Source organism: Delphinus delphis, chromosome 3 (genome assembly GCF_949987515.2).
Source record: "Delphinus delphis chromosome 3, mDelDel1.2, whole genome shotgun sequence".
Lineage (NCBI taxonomy): Eukaryota > Metazoa > Chordata > Mammalia > Artiodactyla > Delphinidae > Delphinus > Delphinus delphis.
In genome coordinates this window covers 53,816,819-53,834,709 of record NC_082685.1, presented here as the reverse complement: position 1 = coordinate 53,834,709, position 17,891 = coordinate 53,816,819, and the positions used below count along the sequence as shown (strand labels likewise).

The window sequence follows — 17,891 nt, the reverse complement described above, 5'->3', positions numbered from 1 at the left end:
GGGTGCTAAGGGATATCATTATTTGTTGAAATCTGTACTTGTGGGTTTGGGCACTGGCTTCTGTAGTGTAGATTAGCTGGAGAAGACAAGCTGAATGCTGAGGACCGCTGCAGAGGTGGGGAGTGGAGATGTTAGAAACTACAGCCCTAGGGTCCCATCCCAGCCCCTCTCCTGCTAAGCCATGTGGCATTAGGAAATCTCTCCTTGTGGAATGGTCATCCTGCTTAGTACCTTTGACTTAGAGATAAGTCATGTAAAGTACCTTGCACAGTGGCTGGCAGGGGCAAACACTCCTATCTAGGAGCAAGTGCCAGTGGTAATGGTGCACGGGGTGTCACTTAGGAGCAGCCCTGGCTCAGCATTGTTGGAGGACAGAACAAAGTGGGAGAGAGCTTCTGAGAAGCTTAGTGGTCCTTGAGCTCAACAACAACCATAATTTCTCTTTTCTTCCCTTGAAGATGCTCAGAAGGAGCCTGGTGACATGTGTAACACTGGTACTTATTTTTAGGGGTTCCCACTCCTCTGGAAGCCAAAAGGTTTTGTTTTGTTTTGTTTTGTTTTTGTTGTACGCGGGCCTCTCACTGTTGTGGCCTCTCCCGTTGTGGAGCACAGGCTCTGGACGTGCAGGCTCAGCGGTCATGGCTCACGGTCCCAGCCGCTCCGCGGCATGTGGGATCCTCCTGGACCGGGGCACGAACCCGTGTCCCCTGCATCGGCAGGCAGACTCTCAACCACTACACCACCTGGGAAGCCCAGCCAGGAGGTTTTTGTTGTTTTTGTTTTAGGTCCCCTTCTCTCCTTACATCCTCTCCCCAGTTGAACTCAGCTATGTAGTGATTCAATTTATTTTGTTGAAAATTCAGTCCCCTAGGGAAAATATGATAATGCTGTTTTCAGACAGCTGTGTTTGGGAGCAAGACTGACTGAACCAGCTGGCTGGCATCATTGGAGCCCAAGGACCTGCCAACTCATGGAGAGCAGCTGTTTTGGCTGAAATTCTTATCATTCTTATGACTTTGCTTCCTATGTCTCAGCTTCTGAGTTCTGCTTTTAAATGCACACACAAAGGAGAGAAAGCCATGAGAAAAACTCTGATGTGTCTAGGGCCACGCATAGGTGAGGGGAGTGGAGGTGCCACCACTGTGCTCTCATTACTCGTGATTGTTGGGAAAGAGAAAATCCAGAAGGAGGCCAGCTCCAGAGAGTAAGAGATGATAATGAGTGGATCAATGAATATTGATATCTTAATACAGTGGGTGTGTTATACAACCAGGAAGAATCAGGTGTAAAGATTTTCTTCATGAAGGGGGAAATGTTACAATATAATGTTAGAGAAAACGTATAGGATACAAAACTGTATAAAGAATAGAATTCCAATTATGGAGAAGTGTGCTTTAACATTAAATGAGATAACTCATACAAAGCACTTGACGTGGTAGATACTCAGTAAATCACAGCTACTAGATGCAAATTCTCTAACCACAGGAGACGTGTTGGCCTCAAGCACTGTTGTACCCAGAGTGCCTGGTATAAAGGAGATGCTGAAAAGATCTTTCTAGATTGAATGAATTAGTGTTGTTGTTATTATATGCATTTTAAAAGGAATTGAGAAAATCTAGGGACATAGGTTTCTATGTTATCATCTGTAAGTGTATCTGTAATTGTGGCAGCTTAACCTCTCTGCCTCAGTCCTTCATTATAAATGGTGAGGACAGTACTTGAAGTTCAAGGTCACTCAGAACTGAGTGAGCTACATGGAAAATACACGCAATGACTGGTCCCTAGGGAGCCGACCTTGCGTGGCAGTGACTGTAATCATGGTAAGCGCCATGTAAGTGGTAGCTGTTATAATAATTCTGTCGTACTTGGATCTGTAGGAAAAAAGATGAGCATTTTCATGATTTTTATGTAATTTTCTTCTCAGTTTTTACCATAGACTTTTTTTTTTTGCAATGTAAGCTTAAAAGAAAAAACCTCATATGAAAATAAAACTCAAATGCTAACAGTGGTTACCTCCAAACAGTGGAATTGGGAGAATTTTTCTATTTTCTTCCTGACGCTTTTCTACATTTTCCAAACTGTTTGTAGTATGTATGTTACTTCTATCTTCAAGATTTGGGGGAAACAACCTTTTTTCCCTCTTTTAAATAAGAAAAAGAATGCTCGGCATCAAAGATAACACAAAGCTGCTGAACTAGGTGCTCCCTCTGGGGTTGAGGACTAGAAGATGCTGCCCTGTTCTGGGCTTCTTTGGGGGGATGTTATTTCAATGCATGTTTCACAGCCTCAGAAAGTTGTGAAGCAGTTGTTAAGAACTGGGAAACAGAACCAATGAGGAAAAGTAAAGTAGTTTTAGTTCATCCGTTCTGGACAAAGGTGGTCAAAGAACTTTAAGCCCTCTTCGCAGACAGTGGCTTACATTTAGCACAGCAGCTTTCCATTGGCTCCAGAGAGAGAACAACAAAAAGCAGATCTGTGGAAATGACAGCAGAAGGGGTGAGAAGTGGAAGTGAATGGTTCCCGAACCTCGGGATGCGCTTCCAAAGGAGGATGTTTCGTGCCAATTCCTAGAGATGTTTAAAATAGAGTCCTGAGCAAATCCTGGTGGTCTTTTTCAGTCTTTTTCTTGCTGATTCTTAGACTCCATCAGGCTTTTCGGTCGTACTTGTCTGGACCTGTGCTGTCTCCCCAGTTCACAGTAGCGTGTAACCTTTTTATGAAACTATTTTGCAGATATTTAACACCGTGCCTGACGCGCCCCTCACCAATGCCCAGCTGCACCTGTCTCGGAAGAAGAGCAGTGACTCCAAGCCCCCATCCTGCAGCGAGAGGCCCCTGACGCTCTTCCACACCATGCAGTCAACAGAGAAACGTGAGTGCCACTACTCAGGGCCAGCATGGTCCCCGGGGGACATCCAGGCCTCCTCCCAGCTGCCCGGGGTGCTCACCTCCAGCCTCTCTGTGTGCGTTGCTGCCTTTTGTGTCCTTGAGGACACTGTATCGGCCATTGTACCCTCCCGGGTTCCGTGGCTGAGTAACCTCGACAGGACAGGAAGCGGGTGCTGAGGATGAAAGGGAGGGCCACGCCGCCCAGGATCCTCTTTCCCAGTCCCCTGTGGGCAGATAGCTGAGCCCCTTTTCCTCCAGCCGCACGATCAGATCTAAGCTCAGGCGTCGCTTGTTCGGCCCGTGTGTTGTTAGCGGCTCCCCTAGAACCAGTTTCCCTTCCTTTTCTCGGGTTGTAACTCGGTGCTTATTTGTGCGAGTCACACGCCCCACTGCAGTGGGGCTCTCTCTGCACAGGGGCCTTGTTTGGCTTGCTCGTCCTTCCCCGCCACCTCTCCTGGGCCTGACACACAGTGGCTGCTTAGTAAATGTGTGGAATTAATTCACGGGTTAATAGGAGAGCATTGCCCTCCTTGTTGCAAGTAGCAGAGTGTTCTCACCACAGCTGTATCGAATCTTGTTTTCACCTCTGGATTTCTGAGTGCTTTGCAGCAGCTGGGTTACTGGGCCCTCAAATCTCCAGTCTGGTTTCAGCCTTTGTAATGAGGAAGTCCAGGGGTGGAGGGTGGGAGTCGAGGGTCCCAGCTGCGCCCGAAGGCAGGCAGCCCTGGGTCCCTGTGCCCGTGACAGCATTCAGGCAAGCCTCCTACCTTCTCTCAGCCTCAGTTTACTTGTCTGTAAAGTAGGGATAATAGGGCCTACCTCACAGGGAAGTGGTGCGGATTCAATGAACTTATGCAGCTAGGCAGCTGGCAGAGGCCTAGACGTGGCAAGGGCCATCGATGGAGAGCTGCTGCTACTATTATTAGTTCCTGTTTAATCACATGCAGACACCAGGGAGTATAAAAACGTGACCTCGTCTGTAAGGAGCTCACATTTGAGTAAAGGATGTAGACAAGTGAATAGTAATGGTAAGTCGGCAGGATAACTGCTCTCAGATGCGTGCATTCAGGGAGCCAGGAGAACGCGGTGGTTGAAAGCACTCATGGGCACTGGGCGCCTGGGTGAGAGTCCTCCTTGGCTGCTCCCTGGCTGTGTGACGTGGGCCAGTTACCTGCCATTGCATGGCCTCAATCTCCTCTTCTGGAAAACAGGGATAACAGTTTCCTTATAGGCTTGTTGTGAGGAATAAAGCACTTCGGATGGTTCTCAGTAAATGCTGGGAGGTGTGGCGGTGCTATTATTATTATATACTTATTATATTTTTATGTATTTATATGTTTATTTTTATATATTTATATAAATATGATATTTATTGTATATATATATAATATATATAATATTCTCTATGAGTTACAGTAAAGGCACAAATCAGAAAAATGACCCTCTTTGCTTTGAAGAGAAAAGAGACTCCATATCTGGATTGACATCTCTATCTTTGTTACAGAAAATGTTTTTTATCCCTTTGTCGTTCAGAAGTAATGGCCTTCCTTATCATTACTCCTGAACACAAATCTTCCCCACCCTCGGAGGTCACTGCTTTTAAAGAGGTCGTCATATCCCATAATATGCACGTTGGTGCAACCACTGACGTTGTTTCAGATGTGTTGCTTTTATGAGTAAAGCCACTATAATCATCCTCATAGCTAAATCTGTTCATATTCATGATGATTTCCTTATGATCAATTCCTGGAAGAATTTCTAGGTCAGCAGATATGCACAGTTTTAGGGCTTTGACCCATACTGGGATTGGCTTCCCATCAAACAATAGCCTGTGTTCCCTTAAGTATCTGGCTGGGGTCGTTCTTGCTGTGGTCTGTAACAAAGAACACTTGGAACAGGCCTGGCCTCACCCACATCTGCCACAAACACAGCATCGAGCTGTGGGGTGAGATGCTTCTCGTGTTTCCACGACAGCCACAGTCACCTAAGGTTTTGTACTAAGCAATGTACAGTGCAGATCAGGACAGATCAGACGATATTGGTAAATTCCTCTAAGACTTGAAATAGTGCCGAGTTTATGGTTAGATGGAAACAGAGGCAGCTCTGGATCAGGTCTTAAAGCATATTCTGGGAGCATGTAAGAAAGAAGATGGCGATTAGGAGAAAATCAATTAGATCCTTGCCCAAGATTAATTTTATCACACGAGGCAGCAGGTGAAAGTTAAGGATGTGTGAAAGCAGACGTGCCTAAGCTGCAGATCAAGCCGTCCCTGTCTGCACACAGGGGACAGGAGGATGGGAGACGGGAAGACAGTGAAGCACTACATCTTCCCTCTGAACACGAGGAGACGCTCCCTGGAAATGGGGCTGGAATCTCCATATGCGCAGATATTTGTGGGGTGCTCAACTTTCCTCCCTTTCTCCGCAGAAACATTTTCATTGGAAAGCACATAGGGGTGCGTGTATACATATACTTTTTAGAGTTGATTTTAGAAACCCTTATTTTCCTGGGAAATTAGAGTAACGTCCAGGCTGGCCTGGAAAGGCACCATAGGAGCAGGAGCTGGAAGGTTCTGCCAGCTCTCGCCCCTCCTAGGTTGCGGTGCAGCCACTCGCCACCGTTAGATGAGCAGGTCACAGTGTACTGTTTTCACACACAAACCCTCCCCTTTGGTCTATGGACAAAGATAGAAGACTATCAAAGCACTTCACTGAGTTTACTCTTTGGAGTTAAAATGCTGGGGAAGACTGCAGGTAATTTGTGGGGGGAAAAAAAATGCTGTATTTCCATACAGTGATGTTTTTCAGATTAAGGCCTCTTTCCATACCTAGCTCAGTACTTCCCAAACTTGAATCATTTACATAGGCCTTCATTCACTCTTTGGGCTACAAAAACATAACTTTTGCACTGTTGTTTGTTTAATATATTTATATAAATCAATTTGAAAGCAGCTCACTTCTTTACACGGCCTCATCCTACTCAGTAAAATTTCTACAACGTGAATTTTATTGTCTTACTGTATTACTCTCTAATATACATTAGAATAAATATGAAACTGTTCAGCTAAAAAATGTTCATCCACATTTGACCTTAGAATTGTTGTGTGTCCACCTGTGGAATACGTACCACAGTTTGGAGTCCACAGAGCTTGCTCTAAATTTCTGACTGGCTCAGATCCTCCTTCTTAACCTAAACACACAAACTCAAGATTCCTTTGTCTGCTCAACTGGAACTGGGTTCAGATGTTGTCCATTAGCTGTTTATATCACTGTGGACACTCGCCATTCATCTGTCGATTTCGCGTTGTGCACTCTGGATTCGTTGTGACACCTCTCCAGGTTTCACATGACCTTACCTTTCTTCAGATTCTTGCCACAGAGTAGATATCTTGTTACAGGGATCGCACCTGTGAGAACACACGCACACACACACACAAACACGTACACCTACACAATATCTCCATGTACCTCTCTTCTACCTTCAGACTTCATATGATACTCTCAGAACCTCATTTCCTATTATGTCTGTGTGCCTACTCCCTTTTGAGTTCAGTTATGTTTTTCCTCCTCATTGGCATACTTGCAGTTTAATATTTGTTCTGTGATCCATGGGTCAGCCCTCTGTTCAGCCCCTAGTTGACATGCTTGATGAGCCCAGAACTCCCAGAGTAGTTCCCTTGGGTGCTTCCCACCAGCACACGTTTCCCCTTCACCTCGCTGCAGTGCCCCTGCCCTGTGCAGAAGTTGGAGCCCATTCTTATCTCTTAGAAGTGAATCTGTGCCAACACTCTGGCCTCAGATTGTCATGGAAGTATCTGGCATGTTAGTTGATGCTCACTGTGTGTTTTATTTTCCAGAAGGAGTTTTTCATTCCGTGTGGGTAGACCAGTTGTGTGCCCAGGCACCTCTGTAAGACTCCTCCACTTTAATCTGAGAGTGGTAGTGGAGTCTTCTCCAGATGGCTTTTTCCTTTTCCCAGTGTTATCTCATCTCATCCTTATATTTGGTAATCACCCCATGAGGTAGGTTCTCATCATCCACATTTTACAAACAAGTAAACCAGGGCTCGAAGGGTTAAGCAGCCACACAGCTGGCGAACGGCAGAGAAGGGATTTGTACCCAAGTCATGCCCCTTCCCCATGCCATGTTGTCACTTCTTGAGCTGCCGAAGTGAAAACCTTGCTACACTGAGTTAAGGAAGCAATAAAAACCATCTGTCCCAGAGTCCAGCGTTGCCACGGAGGCAGTTGAACCATATTGAATGGGTTCCTCAATACGGTGGCAAGCAGCAGCCACACGATGACCCCCCCATGTCACCCCAGCTCTGCAGCAAGCAGTGTGCATTCAGCAGTCACTTAATATGCTGGGCCAAGGCAGTCACTCTCGTTTGTGATCACTTTAGAACAGATGGAAGGAGGTTTTTCGACTGTGCTGCCAGATGAATGGTAGCAAAGGAGATTACTGTTTAATCTCCAAGTTAACACGCAGATACATCATGCAGCAGAGATTGGACTGGTATGTCTAGGTGAAAGCTATACTTTTTCCAGGCAACTGCAGAAGGTAGAGCCAGAGGATTAGAGGGAACCAAGCACCCAGGTCTTGTACTTTTTAAGATTTCTTCCAAAAGGTTGCAGGGTGACACGTATCACTTATTTTGTCCCGAATTTTTAGTACTTAACACAGGCATACCCCTTTTTATTGCACTTTGCTTTATTGCACTTCGCAGATACTGCGCTTTCCACAAATTGAAGGTTTGTGGCAACACTGCGATGTCAGATGATGGTTAGCTTTTTTTGGCAATAAAGTTTTTTGTAATTAAAGTGTGTATATTGTTGTTTTAGACATAGTGCTATTACATACTTAATAGACAACAGTGTAGGGTGAACATAACTTTTATATGCGCTGGGAAACCCAAAAATTCATGTGACTTGCCTTATTGCAATAGTTGCTTTATTGCAGTGGTCTGGAACCAAACCCAAAATATCTCCAAAGTATACCTGTCCCAAGGTGTTAAAATATGTTTCTTGGAAGTGTGGTTCTTAGACTTGGGTGTGCATTAGAATCATGTAAGGAGCTTGTTGAAAGATACAGATGCCTGGTCTCCTCCCCAGTACATTCTGAATCAGGTCATGCCTGGAGCTCAGGCCTCTGTAATTTTAAAAGCACCCTGGTGATGCTGATGCCAGCTAAAGTTAGAGAAGCACTAGCTTGGGGGAGGGAGGGATTGTCAAGGTTGCTTGTCTTCTGTCATTAGCGGAGTGTCTCTTAGACTCTCTGTTGGGGTTTGGGGCAGGCTGGTGGTGGTTGGAAGCAGGGGCTCTGTAGTTTCAATGCTTTTTTTCAATGCCATCTCTATCACCCACCATCTCTGAGACCTAGAGTCCATTACTTTTTTTAATCTTTTTTTTTTTTTTTTTTTTTTCGGTACGCGGGCCTCTCACTGTTGTGGCCTCTCCCGCTGTGGAGCACAGGCTCCGGATGTGCAGGCTCAGCGGCCATGGCTCACGGGCCCAGCCGCTCCGGGGCATGTGGGATATTCCCAGACCGGGGCACGAACCCGTGTCCCCTGCATCGGCAGGCGGACTCTCAACCACTGCGCCACCAGGGAAGCCTGAGTCCATTACTTTTCATTTCTGAACCTCCATTTGTTCATCTGTAAAATCAATCACTAATAATAGCTTCCTTGGAGGGGAATTACCGTGATTAAGTGAGCCAGTGCATGTAAAGTACTTGACAGTGGGCCTAGAACATACTCAGCACCTAATAAATGTTAGCTCAGATTACGATGATTATCATCAGGCTATAGTCTTACTTTATGTTTGACTAAGAAAATATTCCCCCTCTGGAGCCTGCAGAGTCCAAAGGAGAGGCCCCTATGTGAGGGTAATGCGAAGTCTCCCTGGCCCCAGAGGGAGTCCATTTGATGCTGGAGTGCCAGCACTTCAGCAGCCTGGGACGAGTTGTGCAGCCTTGGTGGGGTGGGAATGGATTCTTAGGCTTTATTTTACATGGATCTTGTTAACTGGCAGCTGGGATTATCGCTCTGATTAATTCTTTTAGTTCAGTTAATTCATCCTGGACCCTCTCCCAGACAGGCCCAGGGAGAGGTTGAGAATTCAGCTCATGTACTTAACATGTGTGTCTTCCTTGCTGAAAAATAACTGGGAATCCATACTGTTCCGAGCTTTATGTAATACCTCTCTCGGAGCCATCAAAGCTGCAGCATGTGTCTTTTCTCAGGTTGCCTCTGCAGATACTGGGCGCTCTGGACACACCTGTTTGTTTTGGCAGACGACATGTTTATCCACAGGGATTCCTGTTGTCACACAGACTGTAAGGTGTAATGTGGTTCTTATCTTAATTATGTATGGTTACCATGTGTGAGTGAGAACCGCATAGTTGATGTGGCCCTTAAAAAATGATGCTGTGGAAAGCTCATGGCAGGAAAAAAGTTCAAGGTAGATCATTAAATAAAAAAGAGCATATTCCAGCCTCTCATCTCTGGCATTATCACTATGTAAAACAGATATTGTAGCATTAGGCATTATGTAATCCCACCTTGTTAAAAGAAAAAAATAGGTGTCTGTTTCTACGTATGGAAAAACAACTGGACTTTTACACACCAAAATACATCTAGGTTATTTGTATGCTATTCTGTACTTTTCAGTTGGAGAGGAATGCATATTTATTATGTATTGCCTAATTTTTACGCGATAAAAACAAAACTCTCTAATCATACACTTCATTTACTATCTCAAACCCATTTTGCAATGAGTCATGGCATAAAAATAAGTAAATCTATCATTTTCTTCTTTCTCATGAGCAGTGGTGTAAGCAGTCTGTATGTAGGCTTCCTCAGATACCGGGGAACCATAGACTAAAGGGAGACTGTCCCTCCTGAAAAGTAAGTTCTCAGGGAAGAAAGAGGGCTATGTTGTGAGTAGCAGAGTGTCTGCTTAACTGTGACCATTCAGTTCCCTGTCCAGCCATTAATTAGAGGCGCGTTCCTACACCGTGGTTTTTGAAATGCTGTTTCAGGAGAGGCTCCCCACTGTACCTCCATGTCTCATCCCAGTGAATCACTTCCGTCCTGGGCCAGCCACAATGACTTCCCCATTCTCTCATGCACTCCATTTTCACTGGCATTCTTTCCCTTTGCAATGCAGAGGGTTATTATGGGCACCATGGGGAGAGAATGTCAGTCAGTCCACAGGGGACCAAAATCAGTGGTGGTTTTGCTGAAGACAACCTGCCAGAAGTTGTGATATCATGTCCTGCATCTAGGGTCCAAACAACATTGACCACATTTTTCACTCATCACCTCCCTGTTTAGTCCATCATTGCCCCAACTACATTTTAAGATTATTTTTTAAAACATTGCCCAGCCTATTTTCATGTGCTCAAATATGCTGCCCAAACTACTTCTTCAGATTATTTTTATCGTAGGGACTGAGGCTGGGTCAGCATGAAAGCAGACCAGCTCAGATTTTAGTGGGGCTTGGCACACCACTCTTATCAGCAGCAAAAGCTACAGAGGAGAAAAATTGCTTTAGAAAGTCTGATTCCAAGCTTCCTGTGTACTTGGGTGTTTCCCAGAGATGGTAAACTCAGAAATTGCTGTGCCCTCATTTTTTATTGCAAAATTCATTAAGCTGCTATGCTATTATCATTGTCTTGTCAAGATGATACATTACAGGCTTCATTGCAAAACTTTAACAAGCAAGAGAAAGTACACCTCTCGCTCCACCATAGCCCGGGAAAGCCTCTGGGCGTTTTGCTTTTGCAAAACGTTTTGCATTTAATATTTTTGGTGTAACGCCCTGGGTCTCTGCAGAACCTCCATCTGTCTTGCGATTCCCTTTTCTTCCTGTTTGATCATGTGGAGAGTGAGTTCCCTCCTTTGGGCTCTGTGAGGCGTCAGGAGCTGCTGTTAAAGATCTTCTTTCTGACGACTCGTCTGAGACCTCATGGAAAGCTGAGATATCAGCCTCTATGATGACAGACTTCTGTGCATGGTGAGAAACCTCCCTCAAAGTGGCGTCGAAGGTCTGTGTTTCCTATTTACCCTCCAGCTCTGAGTATTCAGTGGGCCAGACGTGTTCAGGCCTGCCGAGCCAGGCGGATTTGGCATGTGCGTTCCTGGCCTCGCCTCTGAGTTCTGTGATCAAGAGACCCTGCGTCTTGTATGTGGCACGCTTGTCATCAGAGCGAGCGGGAATCACTTGGTAAATATGGAAAGTGAAGGAGCTTAGCTCCCAGATTTCCATGGCAACCCCCAGAACAAGTACAATATCACCAAAATTATTCTGCGGTTGCTTTTTTTAGTTGCAGTGATTTGGTTGCATACTCATGTTTTTCCGCTCCTGATTTGTACAAAAAAACACAGACTCTGCCCACTGTAACTAGTACTTTGGTTTCAAGGACATTAGTGGTCCCTGCCCGAAGCACCTGAAAAATTCAATCACACAAAACTGCCTCCTGTGTGCTAACAGAATACGTTCTGATCGTTTGTGTTGCCTTATTTATGCTTATTATGTATGTCATGACTGTTGTGGAGCTCTAATCTCTACTGTGCACGGCCTGGGCACCAGGAATGTATGAGCTGACACTGACTCACCGGTCATCGTCATGGATGCTTGATGTAGTCTGTGAGGGCAGACGTGGCCCTGCCCTTCGGTAGTGTGTGTTTTTAAGGACCAAGTCCACATCCAGTTTGTCACTCCTTGGAGAACACATGTTCATGAAAGCATCCAACATGTTACCCATGCATGTTTACAATTGTTTGGGCTTTTATTTTATCATTTCTTTGTTTCTGAGCTCTTGTTTTCTGTGACTAATATGAAGAGAGATTCTTGTGGACAAACATGCCTGAGGAAAGCAAGCATTCTCACTGCCTTCAGCCAGTTCCAGAAGACTCTTGCATTGGGGGCATTCTTTCTGTTTTGGCCATTTGATCTTGTCGGTTTGACTCATAGCTGGTTGTTGTTTTCCTTTTTCAGCCCACTAGCCTGTAATTTTTTTTTCTTCAGCAATATAATTGCCATCGGTCCTTCTTACACCTTCTGATGCGGATGCCAGAGCTGGTTTGAATCATCAGTGACTCAGAGAAGTCCAGCTCTGTATTTGAATGATTTGGTTAATTAAAAAAAAAAAAAATCTTTTAGGCTGCCTGTTCTCATTCTGTTTTTCTGTCAGGAGCAAGTATTCATTTGCCCACCTGACAAAAGTCCTCCTGTTTCGAGTGACATTGCTGAATCATTTTCTCTTTATTTCTTAACGGATTGCAAATGCTGTAGAATTTGTCGTAGTATAGTTTGCCTTAGCCACTAAACATTTGATTTGCTATTGATTTCACTCCCCACTCCTTCTCTGGAATAATCACCTTCCTACTCACCCTCAGGAAGGATCGTCAGCATTTCAGCTTAGACATCTGTCCGCTTAGAAGCTCTCAGTCTCATTACGTGAGGTCTCCTGTCAAAGAAAACTGTAGTGATCTTGTAGTCAGAGAGTGCCAGGTTTCAGATTTCCTTATCATATGGCCCATGGAGGGATATCAGTAAAGAGTCTGCGTCTTTGGCCATCTTGTCTGCAAAACTATGGAATATTATGATTAATTTTTTGGCATTTTCTCTTTGGACAAAAAACTCCTTTCCCTGATCTTTTGTTTTTGTTGTTGTTTTGTTGTAGGTTACACCATATGTGACAGGTCCTAGATATCTAACTATAAGTCAAAATATAATCTCAAAAAGAATTTATTTTTTGCAGAAAGAATTCTGTGTCCTCCAGTAAATGAATACTAGAAATCCTCAGGCTCAGTTTGGGCGTAGCCATCTGTTTTATTCTGTTGACTTTGCCAGTCCAGGGACAGTCGAGTCCTCATTATCCGCCCATATCCTCGTTCTGTTGTGGGTTTACGGGAGTTTGGGATTAACACACACTACTATACATAAAATAGATAATCGACAGGGGCCCACTGTATAGCACAGGGAACTCTACCTAATATTCTGTAATAACCTACATGGGAAAAGAATCTGAAAAAGAATAGATATATGTATATGTATAACTGACTCACTTTGCTGTACACCTGAAACTAACACAGCATTGTAAATCAACTATACCCCAATATAAATTTTTTTTTTTTTTCGGTACGCGGGCCTCTCACTGTTGTGGCCTCTCCGGTTGCAGAGCACAGGCTCCAGACACGCAGGCTCAGCGGCCATGGCTCACGGGCCCAGCTGCTCCGCGGCATGTGGGATCTTCCCAGACCGGGAAACCAACCCGTGTCCCCCGCATCAGCAGGTGGACTCTCAACCACTGCGCCATTTTATGTTGGGAAGCCCCCCCAACATAAAATTTTTTTAAGTAAACAAGAAAAAACAAATATCATGTTCCACATGCTACGGCCTTCCTCATTAGCTCGTGGAGAGACCCAGTCTATAATACTGTAACGGGAGATATGTTCTTAAAACTTTTACCTAAGTCCATTTTTTAGAATCAGATCTTTTTATGAACATTAGGATTCTGATAAAATATTTTATAAAGCAAAGCATCTTTATATAATTTTTTTTTAAATTGTGATTTCAAAGTGTTGTCTGTCACATGCCCAACCTTAGGTTGCTTATACTGAGAAAGGTAAACATATGAACAAGTGAATATGTGCAAGTTAATCAATAGTCTAGTATACATCTGATTAAAATACCAACGAATTAGTGTCAGAGTCTGCTGTCTGGGGTCAGGGTTTGGTACCCAGGAGGAGCTCAATAAATATTTATTGAAAAAATGAAAATCGAAGAAGGTTTCATTTCAGATACTCTGTTTTTCTAATGCATCGTAAGGCAGAAAAAAAAAAAAGTCCTGATAATATTTTAGAAAAGCTGATATTCTTTTTGTATGACATTATTTTTAATTCATAGAATTATAACCCTCTCATGGACAAGTAAATGTAATCACAGAGAAATAAGAGCTTTAGTTATACTCTTCTATTTCCTATGAACTCAGATTATTATGTCCTGCGAACTTGGCCTCAAACCAGAGCTAATAAAACTCTTCATCTCTCCTCCCATATGAAGCAGAATACATCTCCACTGAGCCCCAAAGATGTGTCATCTTTACTCCCCTTGGAATGAAGGTAGTCTTGGGCTCCTCACACTTTTTCAGGAGTCTTGATATGAGTATTTTGTGCAAAGGAAAATTTTACTTATACTGATTCATACTGATAAATGGCATGTCCATTCCCTCAATGATCCTCTAATTATGTAATTTTAGAGTTGTTTTTTTTCCTGGTAGCAAGTACCCATTTGCAGGCCCTGTTAGTCCTTCTACATCGTGGCTCAATGTAACTCTTTTGATTTCTCTTTCTTTGTTGTTTCTCTTTGGAACTCAAGCTTTTGAAATATGAATAGTTCTAAACCTCAGGAATCAATAATCTACTTTTCTCAAAACCTAATTAGAGTTCAGGAATCTCCCATAAGCCTCACGGGGTTTTTAAGTGTTCCGTAGGGATTCAAACATGGCATTGAGAATTTGCCAAGATACTAGGTGGTATTGGTGTATAGATGTATGTTTGTGTGCTTCTGTATGTGTGTACCTAATGTGAAGATTACTCTAACATCATTTCATAAGTATATTTTTACATACATGAGTAGTGCAAGGGAAGAGTATTTTTTATCATGGCCTCATCCCTTTTATTGCCTAAAGAGAGCTGAGTTCACTTCTTGACCTCTAAACTACCATATCAGCGAGCCTAGTCTTCTTCTTAGGGATATGGTATACCTCTGGCTCATTTCAGAAAGGTCCAGTGAGGATTAACCCAGACGTGACATTTCTTGATACGTAAACTGATTGCCCAAAACATCGGTTGATTCCAATATGGTGTATTTGTAAGGAATGTGGAGCAAGAATGACATTGTATGTCTCTAATGTTTTGCTGCAGCAGTGGTGCCCATGCCATTTGGCTAAATAATCCCCAAAATGTTTTCTTCAGTGCATGGTTCCAAGTTTTTAAAGATGTGAAGAAACAGAAAGTTCTTTTCTTTGAGCAAGGTTCTGAAGTTTACAAAACGCATTCTTGCCTGTGATCCCACTTGATCCTCATGACAGCTCCCCGAGCTGTGTAAGGCATTTCTCATGCTCCCTATTTTATAGCTGCATTAACCAAGAAACAGAGAGTCAAGGAATATTCCCTGACTCCATACAGCCAGTCAGTGGTGGGAACTCGGGTTTTCTCCCTTCTGACTTGGTAATATTCTCCAAGCACTAATGTGACTGCTTGGAACATGGACTCAGTTTTGTATATGCAGACTACTCTGTAGTCCTTACAGATCTATTGATCAAAGAATTAACTGGAAGCTCAACATCAAATACTTGGAGCTAGAAGCAACCCAGAAGAGTCTATCTGGGGAGTGGTCAGGGGTTTAGACTGCAGAGCCATAAGGAAGTGGATGTCCAAAGAGTAGATATTTTATGGCATGGTACTATAGGGTCAAAGGTAGGACATGGCTTAGGCAAGTAAGACCATGCTGGGGGCAGGAGTTTTAGAATAAAGGGTGAATGTCACCAAACCAAGAGGATATGATTGATTGTAAGGGGGCTTTGAAGGCTCTCTCTGTTCTGACCATCTGCCAGTCCAAAGAAGACACAATTTGTGGTGCGGTGGTGGGCCCACTCTTAGGAAAAGGCTGGTCATATGAAAGGGGAGATGTGTCCTGTCAAGGGAGATGTGTCCTGTCTGTCAAGGGAGATGTGTCCCGTCTGTCAAGGGAGATGTGTCCTGTTAAGTGGAGGACGGAGTTTTGCTCTAAAGTTTCAAGTCACCTGTTACTCTTGGGCTCTTCCTTTCCCACTTGTAATTCTTATCCTTTCTTATGTCCTTTTCGTAGCTTCATTGGCACCAGAGAGCTCCATCTAATCTCTTTATTTGTAAACTTTGGTATAGGTAGGAGCAGACTCTCCCTATGGAATAATATTAATATGGAGTTTGTGGCTTTTTCTTCCCCCAGAGGAACAGAGAAACAGCCTCATCGACTCCAGTTTGGAATCTGTCGTCTCATCAAACGCAAACAGCATCCTTAATTCTAGCAGCAGCTTACAGCCCAACATGAACTCCAGTGACCCAGACCTGGATGTGCTCAAACCCACCCGGCCCAACTCACTGTAAGTATGACGTCGGGCTGCTGGCCACAGGGAGCCCTTGCTCAGCCATTCTGCCCAGAATGTGCTGTCTGGCCCCATCTGACTTTGAGTATTGTCCCATGAACCTGATTTAAACCTTCTCCCTCAACTTGGAAGCTTGGCTAAGTTTGTTTTGGAGTTTTTAAGCGTCATCATCTCAAAGGGGAATCATTATTCTTAACATACCGCTTCTTGGCCTTGGTGATGTTTGATTTACCTGCTGAGATGGCTTTGGTGACGGCTCATTGCCTGTGCTGGCTGCTGGGCATGAAAAGCAATTTCTTTTAGTTTTACAAACATCCGGGCACTGTAGTAGCTCAGTAGATTTGTAGCTAAGTCTGCTTCACTCATTTGTGTTGTCACAGTTTCCCTTCTCCCTGATTATGTTGAGTATGTTCAGTGCTATCTCTGTGTCCACTTCCAGAGAAAATAGCTCCCAGGTGCTCTGTGAGTCTTCAACTCCTCAAACCTTAGCATGACCGTGATCACAGAGCACATTCTCTAAAGGAGAAGAACCTCTGTTGCTTCATTCTTGGGTGTCGAGCACCCACAGCTGAGACAGGCAGTTTTGAGGCTGGTTGTCCAACCCTCCACGGAAACTAGATCTACTCTGCTTGGGCCAGAAAGTTCTCTTTTGTGGTTACATCCCACATTACTTAGCCTGCTTCTTCGGACCACCCCATAAATCTTGTCCACTAGAGCCTTTGCATAAAGAATGTGAGGCCATGACAAAACAGCTGGACTCTCCAGCCACAGTTGTATAAGACTCAGGAAGAACAGAGTTGACTTTGCCTTTCTCTGGTGAAAATAGTTTGAGGTTCAGCCACAAATTGCCTTCAGGACAGTTGTTTCTCTTGGTGAGGCCCCAGGATGTCAGAACCTTTTCCTGCCCCTCTCCCTGCTGTGGTTGCATGATCGCGCTCCGCCTTTCTATCTTGCCAACATAGTTACAGATCTGCAAAATGGGTCTAACAATTTTTGCCTTAGAAGGGACTGAGGGATATTAAGGTTTGGAAGGAAAAATGACTCTAAAATGGATATGAGGCACTTAGAAAATGCAGCAACAGTGTAAGATGGAATTGTACATTGAGAAAATCAGGTCTCTTTTTCATTGTTGGCAGCTTTAAGTCCTACCTTGATATTCAAGAAATGTAATTACCTGTTATCAGGTAGATGATGTGTTTTTTTTTTTTACCAAGAACTAGCCTCAAATGCTCAAAATAATTTAACTTGTTCAGCTTGTGGGCAGTGAGTCCTCTCTGGTTCTCCGTGGCCAGACTTGCCTGTGGAGCCTCCCTTCCTTGATGGATGACTCTCTAGGGTACTCCTGGAGCCGTTTTCCTTGCAGTTGCTGGAGTTATTTGTTGCTCAGAATGAGCAAGGTTGAATTTCTAGCCCAGGTTGCTTAAGACTCCCTGATTTTAGCCGGCGGCACCAACTAGTGGTCTTTAATCTTTGTTTTCAGCTGCTGGGGGCTGGGAGCCCCCCAAGTCACCATTGAGTACAGTGTGTCCAAAGAGGCTACTTTGGCAGCTATGTGGAAATGGGGGGTTTGGTCTTTTAAACAGGTCATGGAGGAGGGGGCTTGGGATTTTTTATTTTTCAGTTATCTAGATGTGATTTGTTTTACATAAAACACTGGGGGTCACTTTGCCTGCTTCACGCCAGATGCATCCCTACCTGGTGTATGTTTGGGGGGCTTTCCCAAGGAAGGGAGGATGAGGCCAGGAACAGTCCACTTGTTTGCCTCTGGTGGAGGATGGGAGGTAGGAATGTGGGTGTGTTTCCCGCAAGACTGTTGTCTTCCAAGCCCAGTGAATAGCTAACTGATA

At 44.2% G+C, this 17,891-nt stretch overlaps 1 protein-coding gene across 3 annotated transcripts in view; it reads left to right on the top strand.

Moving 5' to 3' along the window:
* The window catches only part of ARHGAP26 (Rho GTPase activating protein 26), a 478,823-nt gene that overhangs the window by 393,980 nt on the left and 66,952 nt on the right, over positions 1–17,891 (top strand). For all 3 annotated transcript variants that reach the window (XM_060008623.1, XM_060008625.1, XM_060008624.1), the window contains exons 19-20: positions 2,734–2,872; positions 15,888–16,041. In XM_060008623.1, coding sequence (XP_059864606.1) covers positions 2,734–2,872; positions 15,888–16,041 — 293 coding nt within the window. The remainder of the gene's footprint in view (positions 1–2,733; positions 2,873–15,887; positions 16,042–17,891) is intronic.